The following is a 17408-nucleotide window of genomic DNA, read 5'->3' on the forward strand; positions in this document are numbered from 1 at the left end:
CATATTTTGCACGTGTAAATCTCGCGAAACATACGGGCTATTATTAACGAATGATCAATACGTTACGGCTTTCCTTCATTTCAACCGTTCGATTTGGCTATTCCTGTATCACCCCGCGCTCTTAATTTCGAAAATAGTGGATAAATTACAGAATCGCTGAAAAAACTGGAACAGCGCGACGCGAGACATATTCGCAGATTTAAAGAGATAATTATTGTAAATGACGCAACGAAACTATAATTTCTATCTCTCCTATACCGTTCCAATCTCTACTTCAAAAGGATAAATCGCGCGGAATATCTGCCTCGGTAATCGCTTCCATACGTTCAGCGCGAATCGCGAATCGTAAGAGCTAATCAAATGCGTGACTTGATAATTGATAATTATTCACGGAAAATGAGCGCATCCTCTCATGATATTTGTCAGTATTGTGCACCAAAAGATAATGCCACGAATCTCGCTGCCGGCTCGAATGTAGCGGTGCGAAATGATAATACGGCTACCTCCTGCCCGGACGCGGGCCTACACGCTCCAGCTCGCTGAGTTACAACAACAAAAAATGTACACAATACGCTTACAACCCGCAACATTTGCCACACGTTTCAAATTCAATTTACATTATTGCCACAAAATATTTAACACGCCGCGCTGTAAAATGTATGTTGAATATTCAGTTCTTTACGTTACAGATTAATTTCGATGAGCATTATGTATTGTATAGAATATTTCACGCGTCGTTTTGTGAACTCGGTTTCGCCTGATGTAACGATTAATTCGAACATTTTCAAAGCCTAGAGATATTATCGTACATTAAATTCTTATTTAACAAATATGCTGCAAATTGCAATGTACGTAACATATAATAAAATAGAACTGCAATATACAAATACCTATACATTCACGCGTTATTAAATACATTTAGATGATTTATAATTTGCGTCAAAATTTAAGATAGAATTCTATTTGTAATTTTACACGTGCTATAATACGAAAAATATTAGAAAATCAAAATATACGTATATATAAAATATATGATATAATTAATATAATATACGCATATAACAAAATACAGTGTATAAAATTGTAAATATAATTTTATTCTAAAATCTGACGAAAATTACAAGTCGTCGAAAGCAAGCTTTACACGCAAATTATTTTATTCTTCCTTTTTAATAAAAAAATGTGAATAATTAACTAATTGCTTCATTTAAAAAAAATTATTAATTAAAAAAAAATTAAATAATCTAAATATATAACCATAAAAAATTTGTTGTTAATCAACTCACAACAGCTAATTGCTATAGTATACCTATGGTACTTATATACCTATGCAGAAAAAAGTAAAGAGCAAAATCAGCTGAGTATTAAAATGTGTTGTAAAAATTAATAGCACCTAACAAATCGTTACACAAATATGCGTAGATTATAGGTTTGAACTATACTGATCGTTATTAGCCAATTTACAACTCAAAAACTACCATAACCCCGATATTTTCTTATATCGATTAACTCTTTCAATTTTAATTAATTTCTAAGTATGCAATTAAGATATTATACGATAATTATGGGACACCCTGTATACATACATATGAATCGAATTGGCGTGATCCTTGGAATCCGTAATACATGAACACGCTAATAATAGATTCCTATTCACGTATGCCACAGGATAATTCACATCGCGTGGAAGCATATCCATGCTCTGTGAGAGCAGGAAAAGCATTTTATTCAGATAAATATACGTTGAGTGGTGACCATAAGAAAATCACATATGTAGTGATATGCGCCTGATTTCACCGTCGATTTCAGCGTCGGTCAACTTTAGTCCCAGTTTAAATGATTGTCCATCTCTTTTTAATTCTATCTCTCAACAAAACCGGTCATCAATTTTGTAATAATATATACACGAGACTGAATGTTGCGCCATTCGATCATGTGTTCTTTTTGTGTGTGTGTTTGGCCACCTAATCAACAAGCCAGATTGATTCATAAGATACCTACTTAATCGTGCGACTCTTCATAAATATTGATATTGATAAAGAGCAACGATCGCTGCTAGCAATGAAACTATCGATATATATCTGTATCCATTTTTTTTTAAAGATAACGTATAAATTACGTTTGTCCGTCAACTAAAAATTTCATAAACAATTGTAAGAGGTTTGAGCACGTGTAAATATTTTAAATTATACTATATTTTACAACAAATATTACGTTTTATTGTAAATAAATTGCAAGTTGAGAATTCTACTGATATTAGCGCAAAATTCATTAAAAAATTCTAAAGGCTACTGCAATTGTTCAATAACAGAGATCTGTCCTGCTCGAAGCGATCATCGGAGTTTATTTCGGCGCAAGGAGCTGAACCGAGCGTGTAAACTGCGATGCGAACGGCGCTCCCGTGTGCGTGTACGAGCGCTCACTTTCGCTGGACACGCTCGCACTTCTACATACGCACGTGCACGCGTGTATGTACAAGCAGGAGCGGCGGTGACTGCCGGTGACTCGTGCAGCAGCAAACGCTACCGGCGCAACGACGGTTTTTCATCTTGTCAGTCAGCCTTCCTGCTCCCACGAGAGCAGATCGATCGGCCTCTTTTTCCGCGTTTTTCGCGTTTTCCGCGACGATCTTATCTACGAAGCTGTAACACGCGAGCGATGAAGTGCCGTGTAACAAGCCGAGTCCCGACGATGATACGCATCGCCCTCGTGGTCGGAGTGGCGGTGGTGCACGCGTCGCCGGCCGAGCCCTTGCCCTCAAGCCTGCTCGGTGGAATCGGTAACGTCGCGAATACCGCAACCAATTTTCGTAAGTCGATCTCGCGATGTCAGTCGCTCGATATCGCCAAGTTTTGTTTATTTTTAGAGTATTTTATGTATTTACAGAAATATTAGCAAACGTTTAAAAAATATTAAAATAAAGATTTTTTTTTTTAAATCAATAATTAGTATCTTCTATCTTTATAAGGTAAATTTATAAAGTAAAAATATAAAAACTGAGATACGGTAAAATCAATATAAAAATGAATTATATTTCTGCAGCTTCGATAATAAAAATCTGTATTTAAACTTAATTCAGTTTAAACTGCTGCTTGTAATGGATTAATTCATTTCACGATACAATCGTGTCATGAAAGCTGTACAAAATATTTAAATAAAAATTACATTAATTAAAATGTGGATCTTTATAAATGTAATTCATATTAATAATTAATACTGACATAAATAAATAGTGATAATTAATGTATATAATTATATATTGTGCGTATTTATATAATTAAGTAATATAGAAATTGTATAGCGAAATGTGTACAATGGATTTGATGTAAACAACTAAAAAATATTGCAACTTATAACATTTAATTTCAGATTTGTCAAGTAATTTGACATCTTCGTAATTTTATGTCATGCGTAACTTAAATTGACGATCCGACGGAAAATGTAATAAGGATTATTTATTTATTTTGATGATGAGAGAAGTTGCTTTGATAGTTTCGTAATTGTCGTCGAAACCATGTCGAGTTGGCTCATTTAATCATGCCAATCGAAAACTGATTAATTCGAAATTGAATTTCTTCAGGTTTAAAATTTAAACGTTATATGCTATCTAGCTATATGTGATCTAAATTGTGAACATTAGACAATTAAATCTATAAACAACTTTAAAGAGAGAATTTAGATGTCGTAATAAATAACTACACTTGAATACAGAAGCGCTGTATCACCAGAGCGTCCAATGAAAGTGAAAACGTAAATACAGCGATACAACGGTATCAATTAAGGATGAGGCGATGGATGGAAAGTTTAAGTAGGCAGATGTTAGATAACGATATTAGAGAGCTCTGGTAAGGCCTTTCCTCGCTGAGCGGCAGTTGAAAGTATTTGATTGATAGAAATAAGACATGAAGGTAATCTTTGAATCGTCATACCATTTAAATAACTTCTAAATCGGAATCACGTAACCCGCAAGAGTTTTCTAAATATCGCCGTTAATTCGCTACCAATTTGCATAAATAGTTTGCATAAATTAATACGAAATTTATTGTAGCACGCAGTGACCTAAATTTTTAATCGAATGCAAAATAAATTATATAGCTATCACATTAATCCAATTCGATTGACCCCTTAGATAATAATTCATGCACACGTCTCATGCGAAATGATAAATGCTTCGTACTGACATGACGTGTCTGTGTAAAAATGCAAAATGCAAATTGCATTAACAAACGCTTCAAGGCAGGATATGATAAAGGCATTCGCGATAACTGTACAACGTTAATATAAACATTCGAGATGACATTACGATATTATATAATTACTTATTGTTAGAAAATAGCCCTAGTTCAAATGTATAGATAAACTCTTGATCTTTATACTGACTGTCGTGTCGATTTCGTATCAAAGGTCATAAATTACGAGCATTAAGATATGTTATAAATATAAAATTATGCTCGTGCAAATACAAAATATATCTAAATATAAACATTGTCTCGCGCGAAAAATCTATTATCTCTATATAACAATGAGACGTTTTAACTAACGTTGCAGTCTCAAGTAGGTGAAATTAAGTTCGATTAATTAATTCAAAGTAAAGAAGAAATACTTCAAACAACAACCGATTATTATTTCGATAAAGATAAATCAAATTCGGATTAAATTGATAACAAAAGCTATCAAAGAATTCAAAGAACATCGTTGTTTGGTCACGAACTGCTAGCGTTGAAAAATAAACGTATTAGCATGTTTGCTCGCGGAAGCAATGATGATTCATAATCAGATTTGTTATGCAGAATGTTTCACACGCATACGGAATAAAAATATCGGCTGATGGCGTGGGATTTCTACAATGTATTAGATTGACGAAAGATACTTTTTATTCGTTAACGTCAGCGTTAGTCATACTTGCAGTGTACTTTGCAGATGCAGTTATTTCGCACATTGCCACGTTGAATTCATAATGATAGAGATTATATACGCGAGCACGTGCGTCATTAATCTGCGTCGTGACTTTTATTCGCCAAAATGCCAAAAAAACTACATAATTACATAACAATTTCATTGCTTCTTTGTAATACCTCAGTCGAAACTCTTGTCCATAATAACCGTTCAATATGAGCGATGTATTATTCAATCCATTAGAGATTTATATATATATATATATATATATATATATATAAAATAGAGAATATATACAGTTTAAGCATGTTTTCTTCTAATTTGTTTTTGAGTCAAATTACTCTTGCCAATGGGTATTAAGATGCCAATTAAAATGATTTATTTGATCGTCGACAACACATATCACTTATTAAACTAAAATTATTTCTGTTAGCAATGTTCTATTACATCATCACATAAGCGCGTTAAAAACAAAACTAAAAAATAAAACGCGCGATTTTTACATGGAACGCTAATATTATACATCGATCAAAGCAAATCAAACGTAACGGATTTGTAACTGTTAAACCGCAAAAAAACCGTTGAAACTTTTTACGTTCCATTGGATCCGGTCGAATTCGGCGGAGCGCAATCACTTTATTCGATAAATACTTTTTCACATAATGCACTATTGTAAGCTGCAGTAAATACATTACGTATTAGAGCTCTTTTGTTATTACAATGGAACAAAATCCCTGCTTAAAATTCGATTAATCATTTAATTACCATACCAGAACCGCAGAATACATGCATTTAACATACAATTCTCGATTAGAAAGCCGATTCCCGGGCTAAAATTCCTTTGTTGTTACGGTAAAACAAAACTCTTGCTTGAAATTTCATTAATCATTTAATTACCGTATCAGAACCACCTGATATATTTAACAGGTTCGGCTAAAAGCCCGATTCACGGATTCATGATAGTCGATCTTCGCATCCGCAATCAGTGCTCCGCCGACAAACGGTTTAATTAACGCGTGCGAATAAAGGCGCCTTGAGGGTTGATTGCTAAATGCAACGTGCACGAAGCTCACAAACATCCTCTATGTTGCATGATAGGCATTAATATCAAAGTAAAAGCATTCATGTGATTTAAAATATAATTTATCTTTGGATACGGGGAGAAAATAGAGAAAAGCGCGATCATGAGAAATACAAGATATATAAAACATATTTGAAATATCATGCATTTATACGATATCATCGGATATCATAATTTATGCTTACGTTAATGACGCATCGAGGATTTAAAAGAAAGCTATAAATTGCGCATCTCACTCTTTGAGAAAAAGATTCTTCTCTTATTAAAAAAAGCTAATTTTAAACATATTATTTGATGAATCCTTAACACAAATATGTCACGCGGAAATCATATATTGTTCTTAATTTATTTTTCTTTAAAAACGTAATAGTTTACATTGTATTATGCGGAATTATTAATTATTGCATTTTGGTGAAAATTATTATTAATCACTTATGTATCATTACCGCATAAAGTTCTAATTATGGTTTCAACCATTGATTAATCGGTTTTGTCTTGGTAGAATGCCTCGTTGACTTGTAATCGTTTGTTACAGTAACGGGAGTCGTGCAACGGCAAAAAGAACTATTGCATCGCGTTACGGACGTTGCCGCGGACTACAGTATGTGTTCGCATAAATTGCAATGTTTATTCAAAGGCTTATGCATCCTCTTTACGCTTAGTATGGCTTCAGCGCAGCTTTAAAAAACAAAAGCAAAAAAGGACAGCTTATCAAAATTTGCAAATGCTTACGCATATAGCTGTATTTATAAAAGAAACAATGTTGAAATATGCTTTTATTTGAAGACTTCTTATATAGGATCCTACAACCATTCTTTATTTCCTTAATGTATTACTATTGGCAATTATTTATTTATTATATTATTATTTATATAAATTACATAATGGGTTTAATTAGGAAAAAATCCATTTTTTTTTTGTATATTGGCAAATACTTAATTTTAATTTCTCAAATTTAATTCAAATTTTTAAAAATTAAAAGTAAAAATCTTGATTTCTACGCCGTTATATAAAAAATAAAAAAATATGTGTAACAATTTATAACACATTTTTTAAATATTTTTCTGTGGAAGCACGTGGAAATTAATTTTATATTATTTATCACTTTGTAAAATTTATATATTCAATTATCTGAATCTCTCGAGAGATCGCAATGTAAACGAGACCATGTTAAAAGGCGACTAATATCACTTCCGCAAAGCGTTGAAGAACGTAATTCGCGTTAACGTAAACTCCCGAGCGCGCATGGAGTCGACAAGCTCAGAGATGTAAATATGCAGACGTCTAGCAGAGAAATACAGTAACACAGTAATTCAATTGGTAATAACACGACGTGGCACGGCGCTTTTGAGTGAGAAGAGATTGCGTTTCTCTTTATTACGAAGTGATACGCTATTTGTAATTGTATTACAGAAGCTCGTGACCTAGATCGCTTCTTAATTCCTTTTTGAGTAAACGGTATCGAGTCGCTTCGTTTATGGCGCTCTCAAATATTCACGATCAAATTGTACGTTACGAACTTTACTTAGCAACTTTGACAGGATCGTTAACGGGAAAAGACAAGAACAATCAACTCGCAAACAATCTAAATAATAAAAGTTTTAATAAATTAAATTTGTATAATTATAATTAGGATAATTTGCATTTATAAATTAAGTTTGAAAAATTGTGCACAAAAATATATGCAGACACTCGGAATAATTAACGGACATATTCCTTCCTCGATGGAAAACAACTGCAATGCTATCTTAATCTACGACCCGAGAATTGCAACCGTCAATTATGAGATTAAAAGAGTAGCAACGTAATTCAAATAATTAATAACACATTATCACTCGTGATACTTATTTTAAATTTTTTTCTATAATGTATCACGCCGAAGTATAGAGTGCTAGAGGCAAACAACAATATAATAAATGTTTCAATGAACTCACGGAATAAATTAGAAGTTTCCCAACGTATTTCGATATTCTATTTAAATGTAAATAGTAGATGTCAAAGACCGAGAAGATTACGCTCAGGAAACATCAAAATGCTGATTAATTAACGATCTCATTATGTTGCGCTTGAAACTATTTCCGCGCTTCTATCTTCGATCTTTCAATCCTGAGAAACCTGTGTATTTTGATTGAATAATTCTTGGCACGTCAATCCGTTTTCGTGATTTTGATATATACCATGTATGATATATATCAAATTATATATAATTTAAATTATAATAAATTTAATTATAATGTATTTTCCTTAATAATAATTTAAAAATTTACATTTTATATTTGTTTTATAATAAACTTAATATTGATTAATCTCAAAACGCAAGTTTCTATTGCATTCAAAAGTACACAAATAATTTCTACATTTCGACAATAAATAATTTTTTGACAAATACTAGCATAAAATATGAGATTTTGTTTATTTTTCTTATTTTCGTTTATTTTTCTATATATTCTTTCCAAAACATTAAAAATTAATTTCTCTTTTAAGAAAGTAATAATTCGTTCTTCCATAAAATTAATAAAATTACTTCCGTTTATGCAAAATATATTCTAAACACGCATGATTTATATATAATATTTATATCGTTAAATTAAAGCCCCACAGAATATGCCTTAATATATTAATTTGTTTTCTATTATGAGATTAAATAAAGCTCGTCGTTTCACGCAACATGTATAATTTTGCATGTGTATATAAATAATAAAACGCGGAAATGACACGCAACACACAGGAAGCTCGGTTCTCGCAGCATTGAAAGAGTTAATACCTAAGCAGCGGCAATAACAAGCAAGCGCAATAAGATAAACGAGATAAACGGGAATGCAAATAATAAAGAGAGAGACACTTTCGTCTTTTGATTGCAGTAACCAGTGCGGTGGAGAAGCCGAGAAATTTATTGCTCAACGCTACCAGAGTGACAACTGGATATAGTATGTGTCGCGCAAATCCAATATAATATATTTATAATTATTCGCGTTTAATAGTGCGTTACTAATTGTCGAATCGCACAGTTGACAATGCAGCCTCAAGGGGTCTCGAGTTCAAGCTGAGAAGATTCCTAGAGAAATTCCGAACTCGGATGCGCAACGGTATCCCGGAGCTAGGTATACCTCCGCTGGAGCCATTCACACTCGACGAGATCGACATCGATACGGATAACCCAGAAATCGGAAAGTGAGTCGATAGATACATACGCGGCCGTGTACACCGGATTCCAGAGATTATAAAAAATTTGGTAAACAAAGAAGCCTCAGCATACAATTTTAGAGAGCACGGTATAGAGATCTGTAGGATCAAAAATAATTTTACTATATACTAATTAATCACTAATAATTTCGCTAATATATTATAAAAACTTCACTGAATTTAAATTTTATTAAGTGGCATCGAAAGCGTGAGAGTTGGCACAAGTTTTTGTATCTTAAATTCTATAGGAAGTATCTTCTATAAATATTCAAAACTTATTTGCTTCTATGCTTAAGCGCAAAAGACTCCGATTGTTGCAATCACAATACTTGTTACGTATTACGTGTTAATACTTCCGCAAACAAGACACGTGTGTAAAACGTCATCGTAAATCTGTTTTTCAGAATATCCTTAGTTATCGAGAACTTGGAAATGAGGAATCTATCGACTTTTTTGATCGATCGAGCAAAGTTATCGCTAATCGGCCCTACAATCACCATCAATATCTCCATTCCCGAGATTTACGCGTCGGGTCATTACAACATTTCCGGGATACTAGGAGATACATACCCGCTACGCGGCGCGGGTTCTTTCCAAACGACTGTACGCGACTTCCGCGTTTACGTGAACACCGTACTAGGCTACGCTAGAGGAATGTACATGAAGAGATTCGACCTCGACTTCTCGCTGCGTGCCATCAAAATACATCTGGAGAACTTTATGGGCGGTGAGGAGATCGGACAAATTATGAGCAAGGTAAGACTAATAAACATTTTGTTCTTTAAACGAGTCTTCGTCTATTTAAACATTAAAGAATCTTATTTAACTAATGTATGAAAATAATGTCTCTCTCTCTCTCTCTCTCGTTTTACATTTAACATTTAAATACTACGTAATAATATTACGTAAAGTTTTAATATCGGGATATCGTTGTCTTTATAATCAAAGTGTACTCTCTATTTACAATTGTGATGAAAGTAGAATGTCAAAAGAAAACAAGATTGCTTGCATTCACAAGAATGCTGACAAATAATGTATCCCAACAATTAAATAATGTAAACGATATCTATTGAGTGAGTGAGTGAGTGAGTGGGTGAGTGGTCGAGTGAATTGCTTTTCAAAGAGCTAACATTTATTTCATGATATGGTTTACCTATAATATCTATCCGTCGTAAAGATGACTCTACAATTTCACATGACAATCTATAAAGACTTATCCGTATTTTTACAAATCGTAGCCATTTCACAGAATCGTTCACAGTTCGTTTTACGACCAGTTGCCTCTTACCTCTTGCGATTTTACGGGGTAATGATTATCATAAAAAACTTTTTACGATCGTTTCAATATCCGATTTTATTCGCGATGTACGCAAACATCAGTGGGGCGAGGTCGCGTTTCTCCGGCCATTGAAACCGAAATTCCATGTCGCTTGCCGAATATGAATCGCTCGCTCGATTTGTTCGTGTTTCACATCGACAGCAACGCAGATCTCGACTGGCGCAACTGTTGATTTGAACACGTGTCGCTAACTGATTGCCTCCAAATGATTGCAATAAATCACAGATTACTGATATGCATTGAAAAAATAAAGCAATTTATGTTCTATTAATCTGACAGTAAAAAATTACAATTTTAATTGTATATAGATAACATAACTGTGTGAAACACTTGAATTTCAGATTGAACAATATACTTGAGATCGATACTCTGATACAAAATTCTAGCAGAACAAAATCATTACAGAATGGATTTCATCCGAATTATATACAACGTGTATTTCGATTATAAAATCAATTTATCGGTTTGCAGGTCTTTGAAGATTTAACACCGGAAGCAATGGACATCATTAAACCAGACATATTGCCCCCAATTCAGGATTATGTTGCGAGCCACGTGAACGAGACGATTCATCATCTGACTATGAGAGATCTGTTTCACGTTCTGCTGGGAGAGTACGAATTCGGAGATATCACGCATTTACTGATACCCTGAGGAGATACTCACGAAAATGTAGCAGAAATGCATCGCCGAATTATCGGGTCGCGCAGTTACGAGCGCAATAACACTAGCTTAATGTGTCTGACAATGCTTGAATGTCTTCATATTCAAGGTGCAAGAAATCGATTGCAACTCAATGCAAGTACAATGCACGTTGAGCTGGAACGAACAATACTCGCGACGATATAAAATGCGACAAGTCAAGTTGATTTTGAAGTCAGCTTTGTATTACGTAATACGCGTTGACCACTCGAAGGTCTTTGACTACCTTGCCTGATGCTAACCATTGATTATCCATTGTCTTGCCGAAGAAGGATTATTTTATCCGCGTCGGGAAAGGGGGAGGGTACGGAGTTATTGACTTCCTTTCGTTCGTTTCTCTCTTAAAACTATGTTAAATTAATTATTTCCGAAAATTCTTTTCCGATATAATCAATTCGCTCAAATATATCGAAAATTTTTATGCTGGATACGCACTGCTCGTTAAGAGATGACGAATTAGTTTACGCTATAGTTTGTATATATATACAATTTACATAATTCAGCTATACGGTAACTCATCTCCTTAGCATCTGCTTGAAAATTCGATTTAATTCCGTGCAAAGACATCGTAAAGTTTCCCATCACCCGCTGTGAGTGCATCAGTGAAAGAGGCAAAATGTTTAATTCATCGAATCGCTCGGTGAATCCCGGCGCATCTCTAATCCGCTGATAAAGGCGAGCGAAAGTATTACGACCTTGAATGGCGATGGCATCAAATCTTCAGTATTGCGAAATCGACGCCAGCCATTCATCCACTTAGGTGTCGGTGATCAATGATGAACGAAGCGAGACCGTGAGAGGTGGTTTTACAGTGATGAAAAAACTATCAGTGTAAAATGGCTCGCCATTTTTTCGTTATACTGTTATACAGGGTAAGGCACTCAAACCTTTTAGCGTGTGCCATACATTGTGCATCAATTTTCATTGGTTGCCGTATGTTACTAAAAATAAATTTCATTAACATTTTGAAAGCCAGACAAGCCGAAATTAACAAAAAATTATTGGGACGTATTAATTATTGCTTCATTTTTGTTGAATGTAGTAATAATTAAATTTGAAAAGGTAATTCATAAGTAATAAGATAATAATTATTTTGTTGATGTTATATATCCGTATAAATATGTATAATAATTTCTAGAATTTTCTTAGCAATTACGACTGCAAATACTTTCGTAATTCCAAATACAAAATATAGTTTTTTTTTTTAATTTGTCATTGTCATGTAAAGGCGTTTAGTTGCACGAAATTTTATAGATATAAAAGCACTATGTATGACAATTTCTACTTAAATATTATTACTTTCAATTTATATTAATGACCAAAGAGATAATATTTCATATATAGTGTAAAATGATTATTATATATATATATATATCACGTGAAAAAATAATTTATAAATTTATATATTGCTTACATTTAAAACATTGAAACAAACGTCATATCTGAAGTGCAATGGTTTCAAAAATATCGAAGTATTCAGAATAATTAAGTCTTATTCTTTCTTCTTCAATTGCTCCGGTTATCAAAAATGTCAATAGTTTACAATGATTAGCACACGTGAGCTATTTTTATTTTAGCTTTTCCGTTTATAATTTTGTTATAATTTTAGAATTTCCATTTATAAAGTATAACGTACAAACGGTTTACAAAATATAACACATACTGACACGTATATAGTTTGCCGGAACATCGTATACGATTAAGTTAATTATTATAGCATACGTAATTATGCTAAACGCTGTATGCGCCATAATGCATCGGATTATAATTAGAGGCAGCGTCTGTATGATAGCAGAATTAATGTTGATGTTTTGTTAACTGTTATAAGATAATTTAGTGATTTAGTGATAGTGTGTAAATGGAACCACATCATTTACTGATTAAGATTATTGCAATTTGTAACAATCATAAAATTTATTAAATATTTATGATGTTACGGTTTTATATATGTATCACATTTGTAAAACTTTGACACAGCAATAATTTTGTGATTAATCGTTTCTACGTGGAAACAAATTAATTAAAGAAATAATTTAATTAATTTTCCCAATACTCATTTTTATCCAGCAAAAATGCATATAATAATTTACATTAAATCATTGAACAGAAAGATTTCTCTTCAGATGAACAGCGATCTTTTAAAATAATTTAAGTAATACTTTAAAGCTTATTAAATTTCAGTGACAAAATATAATCGATTATATCTCGCCTATTATTAATGTTGTTAAAAATGTTATGATAGATCAGAATCGCAAATCTATCTGTCAGATAAATTTCATTTTATAAATTTTTATGCAGTCTTCAGATAATATCTCATATATTCTTAAGAACAACCTGATAGTACTCATTGTTACGGCACGGTCGTCTATAATCAATCATCCTCCATCACTTGTGTCTATCAGCTGCTTTTAAATGAATTAAAAAAGATTCCTAATTTTGAGTCAACAATTTTATTATTTAATGTACTATTTCACGATCTTAGCTTTACGTCTAATGTTTTCAATAAGTTTATCGATTACATAAATTCCTTTTTAAATCAACGACAAATGAAAAATTAAAGCTACCACAAGGATTTATCGATATCGCGATTGCGTAATCATTTTTCACGAAATAATTAATTAAACAAAATTCATCTTCTGGATTGGCGATAACACGGTACGTGATGATTATTTCGTATTATTTGTTTCAGCTTCGTAACAAATTGACATACGGAATAGATAAAAAATATGGTCAAAATTGATGAATAAAAAATAATTAAAAGAAATTAATTAAAACAGAATTTTCAGATTATCTTTTATATATCTCTCTTTCAAATAAGAAATTATTTAACGATTTAATTCTATATCAAATATAAAATAGAAATAAATCCGCTTTAATATAATTTTCCATTTCCAATTATTGTTTCGTTACGATTCCTGTATTACTGTGATGAATTATTATTCAAACCGTAGGTTTAGAATTATGTGTACGTAGGTTGGAATTACGTATTTTAACCTCCTATGTTTCAATCGTATACGTATACGTATATGTTCACCACTAACTTTATGTGCAGTTGTACATTTTATGTAGTACGGAGTAACATCTATTAAACAAAATCAATTTACTTGTGTTGACTGTAAATAAAAAAATTTTACACCAACGTGGTTCATACACCGTTTAGATTGCCAACTGTATCGATAGAAATTTTAATCCCCTGCCAGAGGGTTAATAACTATCGTGCTACAAATACGTGATCGTCAATAAGGATAAAGACTTCATCCCTACGTTACTCCCATCGAGATACTCATCAGTTATCGATAACAGCTTATCTTGGACTACCGACTACTGTTTGTTTAACCAAGGCGTGAAGACAAACAAGTGTCTTTAAGCATCCATGAATCAGCGAATTTGCACAGCGCCGCATTTAAAATCTTTACAAATTCTATAGAATTACAAATGTAAAAGTTCTTAAATTTTTTTATATCTAAAAGTGAGATTATGTTAAGTTAAAAAAAACTACTTAGGAGATCTTTGAATTATTTAATGTGCAAATGAATCACGTACTTATTCAATATAATATTTCAAAAATGTTAAATTTAAAAATATATAGAATTACTTAATTTAATTTTTAATTTAATTTATTGCAATGCTCAGTGGAGAAAACTACAAACACAAAAATTATAATAAAGAGTGCACGTAAATGATGAAGCACCAACATATTGTTGTTATAAAGCCTACCAGAAAAGACAACGTACGAATATTTGACAAATCGACAAATAGACAATCGATCGTTTACAAGAGGAAACTTAGTCGCTCTCATACAGCAACAGATCCATTTACACGCATACACTCACAGCACACCACACATATTTAAAATACGCATAATATTTCTGACTCGGGTAGATACGCGGCTTATAATTGATTCATTCGAGGAAACAGTCGATGCGATAAAGCTAGAGGCAGCGGTGCGAAAAGAAAACAGAGAGAAGGAAGATTTTATGGTAATAGGGAAGTTTATTGAAATATTTGACTGCGCACTAGCAGAAGGAAACGCGAAACTTGGCAGAGTGATGTGAAGGAAAGAAGAGAAGGTCAGGGTAACGGATATTTGGGGCGTTTAAGAAGTGGAGCTCAGAGTTCAGGTGTAAAAGGCGTCGAAGATATAGAAGAATATTGGAGAAACGGAGACAGAAAACAAGGCAGCAGAGATGAAGACAAAACGTTGTTGTATTGAGCCAACCGAAGTTTAAATAAAGTGGGGATATATGGTCAAAACAAACATAACATTGCAGGAAAAACAGAGACATAAGTTTTGAATGTATTGAATGCGATTTAGCAATGTTGATTCAGTGCTGGAGTGTATATACGACGTCGGCGTAATCAAAAAGAGAGATGACGATTGAGATACATGAAGCTTTTGGGAAGTGGAGAGGATATGCCAGAAAAGATACAGAAGATGCAAACGAGCAAAGGCGACTCGATACTTTATGTCCACGTGCGATTTAAAGGATCAAGAAGAATCAATGGCCCGTATTCTGGACCCCTATTCTGTAACTCTAACGACAGTGTCGGTATCGTTATGTCGTCGTTGCGCAGCTTTTTTTCCATATAGTATACCCGCGCAACGACAACGTAACGATACCGACACTGTCGTTACGAGTTACAGAATAAGGGTCCTAAACGCACTTTTATCGATAAACGCGCGCATTTATTTCTGAGATTCTATAGTATATGTAACGTAAAATATATGTTAAATGCGCGCATTTAGCGAAAAGTGCGTTCAGAATACGGGCCAATGTAATAGTAAATACCGAGTATTTTGATTGAGGATGATCGAGGTATAGGTACGGAGTTAAGAAAGATATCGAAGGATTGAAAATGAGATAGAAGTACAGAATTAAGAAAGACATTGAAGAATTGAAGATGAGATAGAAAAACCGGAAATGAGAAATAAGGATTTGGAAAGATTAAGATGTGAAGCGTTGAAGGATTATAGCCCATTTAGCTACCGTTTTAAGGTCATTGTTTAACGCCGCAATGGAAAGTTAATATCTTCGGAATATCTTTGATTTAATAATTTTACTCAAACAATTTTATCAATAATTACGCCAACGTAAGTGCTTTGCGTTTTTTAAGTTGCGTTTTACAAAAATATACCAATTGTTTGTATCTTAATCATTCGATGCATTCACATTAATTAATTCAATGCTTCCTTTAATTTAATGTGATACTCAATGAAAGATTATACATATATCACGAGATGCTCTAATCTAGGATCTCTAATCTATATTCGATGAATATTGCTAAAAGTAATACCCATTGATAAATAATGATTCTACGGGATTAAATCAGAGTATGTTATCGTTACCGCTGATACCATAAATCTCTATTCGCATGATGCTATCATCATCAGTGATCTGTGATCACGCACATGCGTGGGCTCTTCCATTCAATCTCGCAAAGTACCTATTCTGGCAGAGGAATATTTTTTCGCATTAATTCTTTTCCATTTGATATTAAAGAGCAAATTAGATTAGTAATCTTTATTTCTATGTCAGATTAACTTGAGTCATAAATGTAATTAATTTTCAAATTATAGACAGCCAGAAAAAAATTGCATGACTTATTTTAATATGGTCAAAACAGAAAATTTTAATTAGCTTAAGTCTTTAGTAAACACATAAAATATTTCTGAAAGAAATTAAAGAGAAATATTATTCGTTTTACTCCAGTTTAATTTACAGAAGTTCGTATTGACATTTTTGTACACATATATTAATAAATATATTTTGCTTTTCAGAAGTTAAGGGCTCGTGCATGTACGAGCTTTTACAATCTTCGCGTTACTGACGCGTTTCGACAAGAAGACATTATTGCGTACCAGTTCGAGAATATGGGACTTTTTTCATGCATCCTATTGAGATGTTTTCATTCCATAAAATTTTATTGGACACGAAAAAACTCAATAATCTCAGAAGATCGCTCGATTACAATTCGGTGATAATACGTGAGAAGTAGAAGGCGTGGGAAGCTACCGGATATTCGTGAGTATCGTAATCAATCGTATTTGGTTGAATAACGCGTAGGTAGGCAAAACCAATTGCTAAAACCGTGCATGGAAGATATACAGGTAGAGAATTTTCGATAACAATAACACAAGTTCTCTCGTCCAGGCAACGCTTCACAGTCAAAGTTTCAACAATAGATCACGCGCATGACGAACGTATT

The 17408-nt window shown here is 33.0% G+C and overlaps 1 protein-coding gene across 2 annotated transcripts; it reads left to right on the plus strand.

Moving 5' to 3' along the window:
- Window positions 1–2538: 2538 nt before the first annotated feature.
- LOC139815831 (uncharacterized) lies at window positions 2539–13641 on the plus strand. 2 transcript variants are annotated; one of them, XM_071783014.1, is made up of 6 exons: window positions 2539–2809; window positions 6513–6578; window positions 8839–8904; window positions 8986–9148; window positions 9565–9916; window positions 10971–13641. In XM_071783014.1, the coding sequence occupies exons 1-6, from the start codon at window positions 2659–2661 to the stop codon at window positions 11151–11153; spliced, it is 981 nt and encodes a 326-aa protein (XP_071639115.1). In that variant the 5' UTR covers window positions 2539–2658; the 3' UTR covers window positions 11154–13641. The 2 variants fall into 2 exon arrangements, with proteins under 2 accessions (XP_071639115.1, XP_071639116.1); XM_071783015.1 differs by lacking the exon at window positions 6513–6578 and having other exon boundaries at window positions 2543–2809.
- Window positions 13642–17408: the final 3767 nt, after the last annotated feature.

The sequence above is a fragment of the Temnothorax longispinosus genome, chromosome 7, assembly GCF_030848805.1.
Source record: "Temnothorax longispinosus isolate EJ_2023e chromosome 7, Tlon_JGU_v1, whole genome shotgun sequence".
In the NCBI taxonomy this organism is placed as follows: Eukaryota; Metazoa; Arthropoda; class Insecta; order Hymenoptera; family Formicidae; genus Temnothorax; species Temnothorax longispinosus.

What these genes read in the sequence shown, in the direction of transcription:
- LOC139815831 (XM_071783014.1), top strand. Translation starts at nt 2,659, where the DNA reads ATGAAGTGCCGTGTAACAAGCCGAGTCCCGACGATGATACGCATCGCC. An exon ending in CAGAGTGACAACTGGATATA is followed by an intron (nt 8,905 to 8,985) that starts GTATGTGTCGCG and finishes CGAATCGCACAG; the next exon opens with TTGACAATGCAGCCTCAAGG. An exon ending in GATAACCCAGAAATCGGAAA is followed by an intron (nt 9,149 to 9,564) that starts GTGAGTCGATAG and finishes TCTGTTTTTCAG; the next exon opens with AATATCCTTAGTTATCGAGA.